This window comes from Protomyctophum bolini, assembly GCF_963924005.1.
Source record: "Protomyctophum bolini genome assembly, chromosome: 1".
Taxonomy (NCBI): domain Eukaryota; kingdom Metazoa; phylum Chordata; class Actinopteri; order Myctophiformes; family Myctophidae; genus Protomyctophum; species Protomyctophum bolini.
The window spans coordinates 46,732,741-46,750,983 of NC_137862.1; the positions used below are offsets into that span (position 1 = coordinate 46,732,741).

The 18,243-nt window shown below is 42.3% G+C and overlaps 1 protein-coding gene across 1 annotated transcript in view; it reads left to right on the forward strand.

Moving 5' to 3' along the window:
• Nucleotides 1–18,243, forward strand: part of tcf25 (TCF25 ribosome quality control complex subunit) — a 43,676-nt gene that overhangs the window by 9,980 nt on the left and 15,453 nt on the right. Inside the window, exons 9-17 of the mRNA XM_080769187.1 lie at nt 3,342–3,435; nt 3,537–3,629; nt 6,155–6,260; nt 6,907–7,066; nt 7,701–7,788; nt 8,912–9,070; nt 9,683–9,773; nt 14,929–15,008; nt 15,854–15,929. Coding sequence (XP_080625313.1) covers nt 3,342–3,435; nt 3,537–3,629; nt 6,155–6,260; nt 6,907–7,066; nt 7,701–7,788; nt 8,912–9,070; nt 9,683–9,773; nt 14,929–15,008; nt 15,854–15,929 — 947 coding nt within the window. The remainder of the gene's footprint in view (nt 1–3,341; nt 3,436–3,536; nt 3,630–6,154; nt 6,261–6,906; nt 7,067–7,700; nt 7,789–8,911; nt 9,071–9,682; nt 9,774–14,928; nt 15,009–15,853; nt 15,930–18,243) is intronic.

Here is an 18,243-nt window from a genome sequence, read left to right on the forward strand (position 1 = left end):
GGAAAAGAGAACAAAAGGAGGAAGACAAAAACAAAAGACAAGGCTGCATTTTTCATATTACAAGATACCTTCATTGAAATCCTCTTGCATTATCGTTAGGCTGAGATAAGAGATCCCACTTTTCACACGTTTTATAGAACTTATCCTGTATGAATGTTAGTTTTTCCATAACATACAGTTCCTCAGTAATGTCCATCCATTGTTCTTCCGTTGGGGGGTCCTGTTGGTACCAGCGTCGTGTGATCGCTTTCTTACTTGTTGCTAAGAGGATCTTGGAGAGCGTGCATTTTCAAACTCAAATCTTTGCTTCTGGGGGGGTCCCTGGAACATATTTTGAGATGGGTCCGTAGACTCTACATCACGGTAGTGAAAAAGTGGTGGAATTATCTCAAGGATACCAATGACTGACGAGGAGTGGAGAGGACTAATCAGAAGCAGGAGGAGAGGAGTGGCAAATAATTCATTAATTCATTCAAGTTGTATTTATTCAGGGATCAGGAAAAGGATGTGAATTGCACAAGTTACAAATGGTTATCAAAACGATCTATATACGATCTATATCACATATATGCCTATAGATATAGGCAGTTGCGTTGCATCTCTAGCAAGGCAAACTCTCTCTTCGCCAGTGAGTTAATGACCTTAACTCTTCAACGTATCAATTTATTTTATCCTAAAATACTAGAAGGGGAGACTACTTCCAAAGGGCTAAAAGACACCTACATGAACTTTGAGAGTGATGGTGATTCCAGACATAACAGAAAAATATTGCAACTATGGTTTCTTTCTTCTGCTGTTCGTGATTCTATTATCACTAACAACCCTGCCAAACATGTGATTTCACATTCAGCAGCTCCAATTAACTAATTAAACAATTTGATGTTGGGCTTTTGGAATCGACTGGCTTGTTTCCTGTAACTAAATTTACTTACGTGATGCAACGAATGGTTTGACTAGGTGTTTCTGGTGTGATTTTGCGACCTGCACTGATCTGATGCTCCCTCTTTACCTAGGTGGTCTTTATACGAGAACGGTGTTTTCAGGAGCTGAAAACGCGACAAAGTGAAACCACCTCCCAGAGCGGAAATCTTTGAGAACGCCGTTTCCTATGGTCTCCATATAAACAGGCGAATCCGCAAAACTTATGACATCATGGCTCACGTTGGCTCACAGCGCATATGTTTATTACATTGATGCAGAGCCATATATGATATAATGGAGTTCCTGAACAAGCCTCCCTCCTCGCCTACAAAGCGCTGCTCATCAGCGATGGTGAATGTAAAATCATGATGTAAATAAAATGCCATGTGATAGGCGGTGCAGCAGCGTTTATGTAGCCTAATGTATTATAAAATATGTAACCATCCTGTGGCGCACTCTGCCTGCAGTCTCTGTGCTGCCTTGTCAGCCTGTCTGTCACTCGATGGATGCGTTGGTAGAAAGCAGGCAGCGAGCGACGTCCACAACCACGTTGTGTTCTGGAAGCGTCACCCCGATAAGGTTGCGATACCAAACACATTATACTTTTGACAGAGTAAAACTTCTTTGAACCCAATATACTTTAAAAAACACATGACAGCACTCATCAAATAACTTCAAAGAGAAAGAAAAGGACAGAGACAGTGCCTCAGTTTCATCAATTTATTTTTGAAAACTCATTTACTAAATATAGCACACACATTCAATTTGTCAATGCAAAGTAATACTTCTAAATAAAAAAAGGAGTTGTAAAAACAAGAACAAAAATATTTGCCACAATACAATGGTCTTAAACTTCAGCACTTTTGTACAAAAAATAAATCGTAAACAAATTGATAAAAAAAGAAAATATGTTTGGCAAGTTCTGTCTAGTGTGAACCTTGAGCTTGTTTTCCTGAACAAAGAGTTTTTATCCTGGCTGAGACGCTGGACAAACTGACACGGAGCTCCTCATCAACTGCTCTCAGTATCTCTCTGCGTTTGTTTTTTATGTAAGTCAGGCTTGAAAAACTAAGCTCACACAGGTAGGTTGTGGAAAAAGGGAGCAGCACTGCCATTGCGTCTGTGATGGCTGGATATTCTTTGCCGATAGCCAACCAAAACCTGTCCAGGCTTAGCTCCTTGAATTTCTTTTTCCATTCATAGTCCGCCCGTATGTCCAATAACTGCTCTCGCTCCAGCATTGGGCTGTTCACGTTTGCCACGTTCCAGTCAAAGTCTTCGGCGTTAATTGGGGGGAAATATATTGCAAATTTGTCCTCGAGTGTTTCCAGGCAGTTGTTTGCAAAACAGGTAATTCTCTCTGATGAAGCCACCATCCGCGTCACAATCAATGAATCTCACGTTTGCCAACAGCTGTGCGTGTCCACTTATATCTGTTGATTCATCCACTTGCAGTGCAAATTTCCCACTCGTCATAATTTTGCTTATGACAAAACTCTCGATGTCTGCAGACATGTCTTCAATGCGTCGGGCAATTGTGTTATTTGAGAGCGGCACATTTGCTAATTCCTTTGCAAGATCTGGTGGCACCAAGCCCACACCCCCCGCAAATTTGAATGAACTGGCTATTACTGTTTCTGCCAATGAATGTGGCAATTTTAGTTTGGTTCAAGGCTCAACTAATAACATGATGCATCGAGTGCATGTGCACTAGTACTAAATATCATGCAGCCTGTGTCCATCTGCAACCAGGTTCGGAAATGGCATCCAGGGAGTGTGTGCACAGTTTGGCAGCAACCGTTCCCACGGTGGGCTGTGGCAGAGACGGGTTGCAGATGGACACAGGCTGCATGATATTTAGTACTAGCACATGCACTCGATGCATCATGTTATTAGTTGAGCCTTGAAGCAAAATTAAAGTAATTAGGTGGCTACTGTACATTGTATGTTCTTTATTTTACTATATTTCCAATGACTCTGCACTTTAACCCTCCACACTTTATTATGATGCTATTCTGATGTTGGTGTTTTCATATAACATACTAAGCTATGTGTTACGGCTCAATGGACCTAAATTACAAAACCTAAGTGAGTACAGAATAGAGGGTATGCGCGTGACATCATCATCATACCCGGAAGTTATGCAGGAACGTCTTTACTGAGTGTCAAAAAAACGACTTTCTGGCCTTGACAGCCCCATACATCCAAACAGAGTTCCAAACTGATTGCATTACCATGTTAAGCGACGTTAAACTCACTTTTCCACTCACTTTGCCACTCGATTTCCCATTCACTTTATGCATGCGCATACCCTCTATAGCTTTGCCAAAGGGGGACAGTGGGATAACAGACAGTATAACTGTTGAGTCGCATCAACGATTCTGGAGTTGAAGAAATGATAGCTTCTGTTCCGTCCACAGAGAGGGCCTTGTACAGCTTCGAGTGCGCCTTCCACCCGCTCTTCAGTCTGACCTCGGGAAGCTGCAGACTGGACTATCTCCGACCGGAGAACAGGTAGGTGCACTGTGTGAGGTTATTATTTCACTTAGTTAAAAATCATGTCACTAGTTTGTCTGTCAAAGTGTTGTGATGATGTTGTGATTTCCTATCCGCAGGGCATTTTATTTGGCTCTGTATAAGCACATGATGTTCTTGGAGAAGAGGGGATGCCCACGGACGGCCTTGGAGTACTGCAAATTGATCCTGAGGTAAGCAAAGGCCTTTGAGGAAATGTTATCCAAATTAATTAATGTTATCTAAACGTAATTTATCATGCTTGGTAACAACCGCTACACTGGAGAACATGCCATGGGATTTAATGTCATGCTTTGTCCTACTGTATGATACAATCTAATGGAAACCCACAACGGTGTCCTCAATGTTGTAGTGCAGACCTCCCAACGACCCCTTTATACTGGCGTCTTCACGTTTGCGGTCTCTACTAAAATGATTAGTTAGATATGATTTCCGACCCCAAGAGATCGCGGACCATAACCGTACAAAACCTTTGCACTTTGGGTATTTCCGGGACTCTGTTTTACCCGAAGACCTCATTTTTTGTTTTACCTTTTTCAGCTTGTTGTGCACAAAACAAATATTAACAGCCGCAAGATGGTTGATTATGTAACCTCAAAATGCATGGTAAGATTGGTTGATTATTTGATCGTGAAAAGCATTGCAGTAGCATTGCACCTCTTAAGAGGCACTTAAGAGGCACAGTTATTGAAAAGGTTTTGGCATCAGCTTTTACCTGTTGACCACACGCTTTCCTAGGACTCATCGTGCACTCTGAACGTAAAGGCTGCGATTCAGGACCCTGTGTGCCCACAGGTGATTGAGCCTCAGCCCACACTTTATCGCCTGCAAGGTCATTGCCAAGGATTATATCAACCCGCTCCACAGGCAACTCATGTTGCTACGTCCACAACCAAGCTTCTTAAGGCGATGGGAGTGCGAGGACAGGCGTTCCGCAAAGCCGTCAAGTCGCTGTCAGAGGCTGCCGAAAGAAGCAGCAGATGGCTATGGATCAAGAGAAAGGACCCCAACTGGGCTGTAAAATGATCATGGAGGGGTAAAAGCTGAGGGGGGCACACCTGGGACGCCAGGTGTCGCCGTTGAGCCCTTGGGAGGTGTCGTGGGCCTATCAATGAAACACCTATGAAGGAGGGTGCCCACCTGATGACCTTAGTGAAGCTTTTACCCCTCCACCCCCCCCCCCCCCCCCCCCCCCCCCACTCGATGCCAAGTTCTGATTATCTAAGGGATTGTACTATCTAGTCCTATAAGCTCAACCAATGACGCACTCCTACCACCACCTCCCCAGAAACCAAACCACAGTCTATGTAAGGGGACGGGGCTGATTTTCATCACCATACCTCGCATTAACATGAAATCACCCGTGTCTGAAACTGAGGAGAATGGAATTACGGCTTGACGGATGTATGTTCGTAGTGCACCTGTATCTCTCAAGATCTTCATTGAAACTGCCTTTCCACCAGGCAGAGACGCATAACCCTCTGAAATAAATGCTGAATAAACCGCTTCATTTAAAGGAATGAGAGGGGCAGCCAAATCGACAGGTTTTATCTGTGCACCACCTGACCACTTCTCTTTAGTTTTAATAGCAGGGAAATGCTTTTTCCAATGCCTTTTACTGTGGCAATAATGACAAGTGTCAAGGTCATCCGGTTTCCATGAACCAGGCTCAAACTGAGCACAATCTGAAGCTCTCTGAGCCACAACAGGTTTTTCAGTAGGCCTACATCCTGGACCACTGGTCTGGTGCATACCCCAGTCCTCACCAAATGATTTGTGAGTTAAACAATACTCATCAGCCTACACGGCTGCTTCCTGAGGTGTTTTAACTTTTCTCTCATTTATGTAGGTAGCAATAGTAGCCGGAACACAGTATTTAAACTGTTCCAGAGTTATCAAGTCAGACAGCTCTTTAAAGGTTTTAACCCCATCGGTTAAACTGGACCAACATCTCTCTCACAAATTCAACATACGTTTGATCCTCATTTTTACTCACAAAAAACTGGTCTCTAAACTGCCTCCCCCTGGCCAGCCGGGGCGCCTGATGGAGGGGAAAGGAACTGGTTGGAATAACGTGTTCCTTCCACGCACTACGTCCAACCAGGGAAACTTCCCCCCTGTCAGGTGTAAAGGAGCAACTTGGACACTCGGGCATGAAAGATAGCTTTCCCTATGTCCCCCATATATGGGTACTAGATTGGCGGAGGGTGTGTAGAGCCCAGGATCACATTTGATCATTGACGCAGGGGTGAAAAATGGGTTACAAAATCGTGGGATAAAAAAAATATTAAAAAATAAATAAATAAAGGAGTTAATTGACCTATAGCTAAGCCCCTCCCCAAACTGCAATGGTCCAATCACAGCTAAGCATAACATGGTTTAGACAAACCTCTCCACCAATAGTTTTCCTATATGATAAAATAAATGTGTCACACATATTTTTCCAGTGCCAGCAGGCCTTGTTGACGGATTTGGAAGAGATTTTAAAGGTCTGGTTCCAAAAATGAACCAGTATTTTCATCTTGTTTTTCTGATCCGCATTTACTATGCTCGTTGACCATATTCTCACGCTTACCATTTTGTCATACTTGAGGGTTGGGAGACGTCAGTCATGGGCAACAATTGTTTCCTCTTGTCTTGTCATGCATTTATCATACATTAATCTCTCGTTCAACCCTCTCTCCCATCTCACTATCAGTTTGGACCCAGATGCTGATCCACTATGCATGCTGCTGCTCGTTGATTTCCTGACACTGCGTTCCAGAGAGTACCACTTGCTTCTCCGCTTGTACCAAGACTGGGAGGTGTGTGTGTGTGTGTGTGTGTGTGTGTGTGTGTGTGTACTGCATGCATCCCTTGCAATAGTCAATTTTGAAGTATATCCACAGCAGTTTGCTATGAGCACTTTTAGTGTACATAAACATTGCTCCTCAGTCAGAACAGTAGGGCTGCAACAGTGCAACTATCGACTATCAACAGTAGGGCTGCAACTATCGACTATCTTGACTATTATTATTACTTTTTCAATAAATTAAGAGATGTTTTCTTATCAGTCAAACCCACAGATGTTATAGTTTCATTTCCAAATCAAATTATTTTGTGCAATTAAAGGGTCAGCTAGATGATGATAAAACCTACCATTTCAGGATATTGTTTACTAATGAATTACATTACTATATATTAACGGTACTTTGGTGTTTAAACTTTTAGCATTCCTACTTCATCTAGTGTAAACTCTAAACAACTATCCCCCCCCCCTCTCTTTCTCTCTCTCTCTCTCTCTCTCTCTCTCTCTCTCTCTCTCTCTCATTCTCTCAATTCAATGCAATTTAAATTAATGTGAAGTAAAACAAAAATCCACTAAACCGCGGCGAGTCTGTAAACTGGCGAGTTCTCCGGTATCCATCTATTAAACTCATCCGTGCAAATCAATCCATTTTTCTGCCTCAGGAGCATAGAAATCTGTCCCAGCTGCCAAACTTTGCATTCTCCGTGGCAATGAGCCATTTCCACCTCAGCCAGCAAGACGACCTGTCGGCAGAGGAGAGAGACAGACAACGACACAAGGCTGACCTTCTCCTACAGAAGGCCCTAATCATGTTCCCTGGAGGTTAGACACACACACAGTCACACACACACACACACACACACACACACACACACACACACACACACACACACACACACACACACACACTCTTCTACAAACATGCATACCCATCAGTGTTGTTTTTGGCAGCAAATTTCTATTTTAGTTTTAGTCATAGTCTCTTGAATAGTTTTCACTTACGGTAGTTTTAGTCACATTTTAGTCACCTGGAATGTATTAGTGTTAGTCTAGTTTTAGTCGACTAAATGTCATGCAATTTTAATCGACCAAATTTACAGGTGATTTAGTCGACTAAAATGTGTTTTGGCGGGCCTTGATGCCATCGTAATGGCAGATTTTATACTTGCTGAAAATAGCTGATGACATATGCTGGATCTCTTGTCCACTAGTCCCTTTATAACATTTTAGTCTCGTTTTTATTTCATGACGAAATTGTCGATATATTTAGTCTTAGTTGTAGTCGTCATAGCTTAGTTTTCATTTAGTTTCCATTTAGTTTTCGTCAGTGAAAAAAGGTAGTCGGTGAACATTTTTCGTCTTAGTTTTAGTCGACAAAAACAACACTGATACCTATACATAAACTGAAATCTTCGCCTGTTTTGTATGTTCTGTATTTTTTGTTTATTCTTTGCAGTATTGATGCCTCTATTGGACCGGTGTGCCGTGCAGCCCGATGCGACAGTATCGTCACATGAGTTCTTTGGCCCAAAGAGTCAGCTGGGGTAAAATATCACATCCAGCCATTATTTCAGTCAGCCTAATGAAAGTTCGTCAGCTTCTATTTCCATGAAATCATCCTAGCTTGTTAGCTAGTATAGAATATTTAATTGGAATCAGTCGCTAATCACAATGAATACATTAATTACCGGTACATTGTTTCGGTACTTTGGTGTTTAAACTTTTAGCATTCCTACTTTCTCTAGTGTAAACTCTAAACAACTATCCCCTCTCCCTCTCTCTCTCTCTCTAAAAATCCACAAAAATCCACTAAACCGCGGCGAGTCTGTAAACTAGCGAGTTCTCCGGTATCCATATGAGCATTTGTGCCTGTCGTAGACATACGCAGAGCAAGTTCAGTCAGGGAACTTCAGCACAGTTGCTGCCGGCTGTTAATTGGGCCGCCTCAGCATCACGCTCTCATTCACATGATTCACTCAGCCAATCACACACTCACTCCATCTTCATACCGGCTACTTTAACCGGAGGTTTGCATTCCTCCTCTGCTTCCCTGCTTGCTTGCTGCTGCTGTATCAGCACGCTGCTGTATACAAACCTGCTGCTCACCCACCTCCACCCCAGCTACCACCTGTCATTTGGATCTACTGTTTAGGTACGGGGGATTCGGAGTCCCTATGGTCGGGACTGATGCACTTGATCTGAGTACCTAAAAGCAGATCTAATACATCGCCAAACCATAATAAATTGCTCATCTTATATTCAATAAATATATATTACATCCATTCTAGAGTTGTCCTGACTGAACTATTAAACTCATCCGCGCAAATCAATCCATGGCCTTGCTTGTTGTGAAGGGACTAAAGACCTTCCTCTTTAGTAAGGCATTTGCCTAGTTGGACTTTTAAGCTGCCCCGTGTGCTTCTTTTAACCTTTTAGCTGCTTAGGTGTCCACTAACTAACTGTTTTTATTCTTTTTCTTTTAAATATTTCCGCCTGTAGCACTTTGAGATTTGCTTCAAATGTAAAGTGCGTTATAAATAAAAAGTATTATTATTATGTAGTTAATAGTTAATTAAATGTTTTACTTTTGTTCTCTCCCCCCCCGCTGCCCCCTTGCCCCTTCCCCAACTATACTGCTTTTTATCCCTTCCTCATGTCTCTCTCCAGGCAGTCCCCAGCGCTGGCAGAGTTGATTGGTCTTTATGTAGGGAGGACTCATGACTTGTGGCGAGAGGGAGGGGTCCTACTCTGGCTGGAGGAGTGTGTCAAGGAGGTGTTGCGTCGAGTCGATACCAAAGATCCCCTGGTGGAGGACTGCCAAAATAAGTACGAAAATAAGATGTGATCTTCCTCTGCCTCCAAAGTCTCTGTGTAGTTCAGCTGTTTAATCTTTCATGAACAGTTTCATTAAACGTTGAATACACTAGTGGGTAAGCGAGTAATTTAATGCCATGGTTTTATACGAATCCATGAACCTCTACGCTTAGACAGTATTGCATGCTCCATGTTAGTTATGTCCAAAATAGATGATCGTAATCTAACCATTTTATTAAATGTCAATTGCCGTTGAGATTTGTCCGATTCAGGATATATAATATTAATCACGTTAACCCTCACTTCACTTTAACCCTTTAAACCCTTCCTATGTCATAATAGGAACACATTTGGCAAGATCTACAATGAATTGTGAGCTTGTAGATCAGCAATTTTCAATGAAGCGAGTTTGGTGTAGAGGGGGGAAAAAAAGGAGTTGGCCAAGGATGGACCCATGATGAGAGACCGCAGTATATTGTCCTTTAATTTGACCTGTGTGTGTTTAAGGTTCTGCATGTATCCATGTCTGTCTTCCTCTCAGCCTTCAAGAGTTGAGTGGGTCACCCATTCTCCATGTCGGCCTTATAGCATGTTTTGTTTTTCCCCCCCCTGTTATTGTCATAGGAGAAAGCAGAGGTACCAGAGTGCCCCGCGGAACATACATCGCCATGTTCTCCTCTCTGAGATCAAAGAAGCAACATCCGCTCTGCCTCTGGTGGGTGACACTAGCCTCTTTGTCTCTAAATGGAATGACATTAACACTAGTGTGCTTTGGATTGAGTAAATGCACCATTAGCTATGTGGTGGGTGACACTACCGTCTTTGTCTCTAAATGGTGGAAAGACATTAACTGCTTTGGATGGAGTAAATGCACCATGTACTATTTTTAGTTGACACTGGGTCAGTAATAGGAGTCACTAGGACTTTGATTCCAATTACATTTCTGCATCCCTCTGCTATAATATATCGTTGATAACAAGTGTTTGTGTGACTGTGTACGATGTAGGTACATAAACACAGACACCTCCACAACTGTACTCACACTGTACATGGGTCATTAAAACAAAACTTAACAAAAAAAGAATCAAGAATTATGATCCCCCACCAAGTATTTTATATTATGTTTCAGGGGGAGGTAATGCCAACCACTGATTTTTTGGAATGTTTTAATTGAATTTGTTCTACATGAGAAGTCAGCCACGAACTGCATTTTTCCTAAACATTCTATGTCAGGCTTACGGACGGTACACTTGTGTTGAGGACATTATTTAAAACATTAATTTGCAACATTTCCTGACGATATTTCTAGGCTATTTTATGTTAGTGGCACAGTAGAATGTTGCATAACGTGTGAGTCCAAATCTTTGGCATTACTTTGGTTTCTGGTATGATGACAGAGAGGAGGGTGTGAGGACCAATGAAAATGTCTGACTTTGAGGCCTTTCCCAGTTGTAGTTTGATGAAGAGGTAGTGAGGTACACATTAAAATTCTATTATTATGGGGCAGAGCATGGTTTCATTCAACGTGACCTTCACACATTTATATGGGAAATGCCATGGCCCCATAACATTTTGAATACAATTTATTCAAAGAGTAAACATGACATTGTATTCAAATTTCACAGAGATACATTTTCTCTGTAACAACTTCCTTCCACTCCTCCCCAACCTCCCCATCCACCCACAATCCTTCGCCACGAGGCCAAATATACAAACAACAATATATATATGCATGTATAAAACCAATAAGTTGGGTGCATAATTTAAGACACTTAGAAAAAACACAAAATTATGTTAAGGGTATAAGTTCTTAGAAGCATACCCAGCAAGCCAAATGACGTCATGATAACGTAATGATGACGTCCTCCAGTGACTTCAGGACTAGGCCAGATCACAGCCCATATGGGGTTGATCTTTACGTCATTTCCAGGACGTCTTCACCAGATTAAATAATATATCTTATTCTGGGCCAGATCTGACTAGTTATGATATGACTTAAGTCGATCTGGCCTCGATCAGACTCTCTGATTCATCCAGGGACGTCCGTCTTAGTGGGTAAAATGTATGTTGGTTGAAATCAGGGCCAGATCTGACTAGTCTTGGTTTGACTTGATCTGGCCCCAATCGAGACGTCACTGATTCGTCCAGGTCCTGACCGTGCTTGCTGGGTAAACCACCATAACTGTGACCATTCGCTCTGGTTCTCAAAGTTTAAAAGATAAGACTAGATTTGTTTTCTAGCTGAGCCTGTTTTTCTAGAATAAATGGAAGTCTGCACACTGTAACTTCTTAAAGGAGAATTCCATACTAAAAGGCTTTCTTACTTTTCTTTGTAGTTGTTACGTCCCCACCAAAGAGGTCCAGGTGTTATTTTGTGCAAAAGCTCCTTATTGGCTATTTCCCCTACCATAAGCCCTAATTGAATTGCATTGAATTGAATGGGGCTATGGGGTGTTAATTCGCTTATTTCCATCGCTCACAATTATTATTATTATTGTATATATCCTCCCATTCAATTCCCATTCAATGCAATTCATTGAGGGCTTATGGTAGGGGAAATGGCCAATAAGGAGTTTTTGCACAAAGCAACACCTGGACCTCTTTGGTGGGGACGTAACGACTACAAAGAAAGGTAAAAAAGCCTTCTAGCATGGAATTCTCCTTTAAGAAGCTCCCAAGCAAGCATTTATTTGTAGATTAATGTTTCGACGGTTGAGAAATGACAGACCGTGTGGGAGTCCCTCTACTGTACCCTCTACTATACTGTCACTGTACTGTACTGGCACACCCGAAATCATCATATGTACAGTTAATATGTGTGTTTGTGCGTGTGTTGTTAGGTTGCGCACAGGTGGTGAAAAACAACCATGCTATTTTCGTGCTCATACCCAGCCAGCCAGGCACCCACACACATAGCTCCGTAAGGGCCACTCAAAACAACACGCAATCTATAGCTATGCTATAGATTGCGTGTGCCAGCCCCACGGATCTACACCGGGAGAAGGTTCCACTGCTCTGCCTCCTGTTCTAACGTTGAGAGGACAGTCACAGACACATTTTAAACACTTAACGAGGTTGGTGGGTTAAATTAGATTAGTTTGGCCCAGTCTGCCCTCTGCAGCCGCAGAGGGCAGACTGGTCTGCAGGGACACATCTCACAGCTAGGCGGTCTCTTAACCCCTTAAAGTTCAATTCAACCAAATAGTCTTTCACTCCACCTGAATGTGTTTTTGACAACTTCTCTAAACACCCTCCTACTAAATATTAAGGAAACCTCTGTCCGTCAGTCTGATCATGGGTGGAGCAATCGATCTGCACGTCTTGCACACATTAGCAGACGGTGATGTGGCCTGTTTTTTCCACTTTTAAGCCGTTTGCTACTGTTTTTGTCAACCCTGTGTACACAGTGACAGCGGTGTCACTGCGCATTCGCAGGCAAACGGACTTTGGCCTTTGTTGCCACGATTACGGTTCACGTCCATGCAGCCAATAGGATCGTCATAGCAGTATCGGAGTTACATCATACTGTAGAGTCTACAGTATGCTGTATGTCTACAGTGTAGACAGCTGGCCAGTGGCCATATACAGGACCTTGATTGGAGCTGTAGGCATTTATGTCATGTCCATAGCGCGCACATTGATCGTTTATTCCTTCAGGAAAGACGTTGTGTTATTAACGCAAACATGGACTTCTCGCATTAGGTAAATGACACACAGCCATACTCAAATGAGCAGCCTAAACTAAGCAAGATGTACACATAGTTCTGTCTGTCCGTGTGTCTGTGTTTTATCATGTGCCCCTCTGTTATGACTGCCTCTGCATTGGGAAGTTGCAAACAGACGTCAGTGCCTACTTAACGACTACATTGTCTAACTGGGTAACACCTTGGTCTATACACAGTGAATGACGGTTTTTAACCAAGCCATCAACACTGAGTGTGAACAACATGAGACACATGTGTTCGTCCCATTCATTTCAAAGGAGCGTGTGCCTAAAGCGTGTGACTAAATGTGCACCTACTGTGACCTTGAACAGCACTGTTCTTGCAAATCTTCCCAATTGCCTTGATGATATTTACGGGCTCTGTTTGTGGTTAAAACCCAAAATATTTCCACAGACATAGAGTTAACAAGCTAACAATCTCTGTTCTCTGAATTTGCTGCTGTCTTGAGAGATAACAAGCTAATGAAATGAGCTGAGCTGGCCTTAAAGGGGAAAACCACTAATTTTCAACATTGAACTTTGTCATGTGAAGTAAACATTGAAGATGCTTTGCTACAAGCAGAATCTGCTAGAGTTACTTACAGGTGTTGCAAGTTCCTCCTCTTGCTGCTAATCCTAAATATACCCTAGAGTTGTTGTGTGGAAGTAATAAACAAGTCCTCTGCTTCTATTTAGTCTAGAACTGAAGGTCTAGACTCTAGATTGAACATGGGGTCATGTGATCAGTGACATCACAAAGATGTACTTTTTGGCTTGGAGAGTACTTGAGCCCAAGTAGACCTCCAGTTCTAGGCTACACTCACTGACTTGTTTATTATTTCCACCCATCAACGTTGAAAATGAGTGGTTTTCCCCTTTAAGGTGGACTGACTTAAGGTAGACCAGTAATTGTAGACAGAGCTAATGTGATACATCAGTACGGTGGTGCAGTTGGTAGCGCTGTCGCCTAACAGCTAGAAGGTCCTGGGTTCGATTCCCACTGGGGATGTGTTCTCTCCTCCGTGTCATCAGTGCCCATACTCTAGGTGGGGTTGGCAAAAGGGCATTTCTGTGTGGAGTTTGCATGTTCTCCCCGTGTCCCCTAGGGTAGGTACTAGGTACCCTCGCATGTTCTCCCCGTGTCCCCTAGGGAAGTTATCCTCACAAAAAAACATGCAGTAATCCTGGTCTCTAAACTGCCTCCCGCTGGCCAGCCGGTGTGCCTTGTGGAGGGGAAAGGAACTGGTTGGAATAACGTGTTCCTTCCAAGTGCAACTTCCAGCCGGGGAAACTCCCCCCTGTCAGGTGATCCCAGGAGGATTACACTACTAGACAATTCACACTGGGTGAAACTAATGGGTTGCAAAAATGGTGGGATAAAAAAGAAAAGGTTCCCAAATCTTTCAGTCCGCAACCCCTTAAAATAATCACATTTGTCAGTAATCCTGACAAGCTCTTGGAATTGTAGGCAATACATTTACATTTAGTTTGACTCAGTTCCACAAATGTTTGCCTCTTTCTTAATTTGGTATTAAAAAGGTCTTAAAAATACTTAAATTGTAACTTTAGAAATGTGCATATACTAGTGTATATACTGTATGTTAGTTTGTTTACTGTGTTTCTGAGTGAGAAAACGATGTTGCACATTAAGCGATTAAGCTAACCATCTGGGTATCCTCCAGTTTGGGAACCACTTCACTGAATCATAGTGTCAATCATCTCCTCAAAGTCTCAATGAGGGGCAGTCACATTACTCATACCAATATTAAATGTCTCCATTATTATGCAACAAAGAAGTAAAATCGTATAGATTTTATATTCATTGTTGATTCATAATGGATAAATGTTTCAACGTTACCAGAAACGTACAGTATACTCCTGCTGTATAGCGGCAAGTCTGCAAATTATTTTGACTGCATACATACATCCCAGGGTATGGACTAGTTGTTTATCTATTTATTTAACAATTAATAAATATAAAATGATGCATTGCGACAGACTGGGAGAACCGCAGCAATAACACATTTGTATTTATTAATTACAAATGTGTTATTGCTGCGGTTCTCCCAGTCTGTCGCAATGCATATTTTGACAGAATGTCAATGTATGAGAGAATGCCCAGAGTAGGAGCGCCTAGGGTTCTGATGCTTCTTCATTCTCCCCCTAGGAGGTGAGAGCTCAGCCTGTGATGGGCTTCGACCCTCTTCCCCCACTGGACTCCATGACGTCTTATTCCCGGCCAGAGAGGTATGGTGGTGTAAAGAAACTAAGTGCTGTGCTTAATTACAATTACAAGACATTATCCTTTCCATATCAACGTAGCCGCAACAGTCCGCTATCCGCATAGCATATTATGTCTGCGCGGACATCGTGTGCCTCCCAGATTTTGGTACTGCGCTTACTTTATGGTGGAATTAGCCTGACACTCTGTCTGAATTTCGCGTTTCACTTCATTATTCAGACTGAAAGCCCTCCCCCACGGCAGCAGTTTCTGGGATGGGCGTTGTCAAAGCGGCAGTCTTCGGCTGATTGGTTCATACCAACCAATCAGAATAGTAGGAAAGCAGATGACGTCAATCATGTGGGCCACCAAACAATTACACAGTCAACGAGCGCTACTAGCATGTGAACAAAAGTGGTGCCGTAAAATATGTCGGATGATGATGTTTATGAAAACCATCCAGTAAAGAGTGTTGTGGTGTTTTAAACATTGTTATAATTTTAGCTATTGAAAAATAGTGAAAATATTTATTTCAGAAAACTGGAGGATTTAGATTAGAAGAATTGTTTTAAATTTCGAGGACAGGCCTAAATGGGTTAAGCATGCGTGCATCTGTAAGTCACCAAATTGTCCTATGTATCACTTCTGCTGTCCTGAGATGCGCAAATTTTAGTGTGTGTGTGTGTGTCGGTAGCCGCCAAATATGGCGAAGACGCTGTTACTTATACCCCTGAAGGATGTGTGGGTATTTGTTCGGGATTTGCTGATTGCATTCTGTACGGCACCTTGTAAATATTTGTGTCCTTGTATTTGTATCTCTTATGTGGACATAAATAAATTATTAAAATGTGCTTTTTCTGCGTGTGAGCAGGCAGCATGTTGGAGCCTCCAATGAGAGCACGCTGTCGCTGTTTTTTCGTTCTTTGCTGCCAAACTTCAGCCTGCAGGTAAGAGCAAGTATTACACAAGCACCTATTTATTCACTTATTTTGATGAAAGAAGCAGAAAGGGGATAGTACGTACGCGCGCACGCCGCACACACACACACACACACACACACACTCTCTCTCACTCTCACTCTCACTCTCACTCTCTCTCCCTTTCCTGAGCTGCTTTTCTAGAAATATAATATGCATGTCAGAGATTAAAATAGGGTGCATTTTGCATCCCAAAACGCAGTATATAGTTAAGGGACCCAATAAAACAACGACCTCTGCATCCACAGGATGCACTACTGTACTACTGTACTGATTTTTTTATTCTAGTTTATTTTGCTAGCTTTAGTTATAATAATCATTTCTTCTTCTGTTTTCTACATGAATATAACCACATTATAACCATATAAAATGGAATGGAAGTGAAATGCTGCAATTTGTAAAAATGGCAAAATATGGCTATATGACCTATTTACATCACTGCATATACTGTACTTTGTGGTGTGCGCTGCGTTTGTGCCAATGGCAGTGCCAACGTATGGCAAAATATTACCACTAAAGGCAGATGTTAGCCTTGATTTTGCTAAGACATGGCACGTTAAGCAAATCCTTTACATTTGCATAGACTGTCTAGCTCCGGCTGATTTGTGGTTGAAATTGAATAATATAACGCATGAACACAGCCTCTCCAATGATTATGACCATCCAAAAGCCTGGTTGTGACAGATCAGAGTAAATTAGGAAAAAAAACAGGAAACAATCTGAACACATATTCAATTGACAGAGAATTTTTCCCACCAATGGTCTCCCCTAGGGGGATGACTGACATGCCGGAATATCAAAGCTGTGAAAGCATATGACCTTACAGTTGGCTTGTTTACCATCCTCCACTAATTCATAGCGCAATCTAACAATGGCAGCATTCATGAAATGTGCCATCTCCTTCTCAGACCCTGTGCGTCTGACTCATGGATTTTATGTAATGTCTGTTTTAAAAATGTTAATATTATAAAGAACGCCGACCATAAACAGAATCCAGAGACATCACAACTGAAATTCTGTTCAGTTCTGTTGGCCTGTTCCCTTTGTAGTGAAATCGTTGGTGTAGCCTCTTGTATGCCTGGTATGACATTTGTGGAACTATACATTTGTTTTGCCATTCGGGTGTTATGAGTGTAATGCGTTACACAAACCGCTCCAATGGGGTTTTGAGTCGACGGCTCTTCTGGTGTAAGTGTTTGAGGCTGCGTCCTGGTCCCAACCGTGGATGGTCATGATGAGTATGTCTTGTCAATAAACTCATCCTTATTTCTAGAAATGAGCCTCGCACCATAAGTTGGGATGTACTGTATGGCCGTCGCACCTAATCCGACCCAAGTTTCCCCTCAAGAGTCTGCCTATAGTTTGTGAAGCCCACACTACCTTGAGATGGGGGTCTGTGGCCCAATAGAGATAATTCTGGGGGTCCTTGACATGAAAAAGGTTGAGCACAACTGACATAGAAACATGGGTTTTTCAGAAAACTATTAGGATTTAGAAGCCTTCTTTTTTTAATCGCCATCAGTCCAAAATGGGTTAATCGTATTTGGACCAGAGAAAAGTCAGCAGAGCCTTGTCGGCTCGAAACGTTAGCGCCTAAGTAACGATACGTTTGGGGCCAGTAAACGTTAGCGCCTAAGTAACGATACGTTTGGGGCCAGTAAACGTTAGCGCCTAAGTAACGATACGTTTGGGGCCAGTACACGTTAGCGCCTAAGTAACGATACGTTTGGGGCCAGTAATTTGTGTGCAGTCTCTTTCTATTCTAGTACTGAAAAGTCGGACCATATTTCTGTATTATGTACACACCGACTCAACATGAATCTTAGTGACCTCCAATTTGAGTAAACTAAATCTAAATTATCTAGTTTCCCCATAAAATTGAGGCCGGTGTACTGGCACACTGGAACAATAACTGGGCTGTTTTCTCTGCGCACCGAGCAGATATTAACAAAATAATGCTGTCAGTGTCAAGATTTCCAAGAAGTGATGTACCCAAACACTAATGGCCTGTGAAATTCCTTATAAGATCAAATTGGTTCAGACATTTGTGTTTATGACAGGCTCGAACCCTAATTTAAATTTGTTCTTACATAACCAACCCTGTGCATGTCTGAGAGGGGAGAGAGCTGGGATCCTAGACCAGGGGTTCTCAACCACCCCTCAGGGTTATTATTTTAAAAAAAAAAGAGAGATTATTATTATTTGTTTTTTGCAACTGAATGGTTGGAAAATAGAAATTTTGAGTTTAGGGTTATTACACATAGTGCATGCATACACTTCCCTT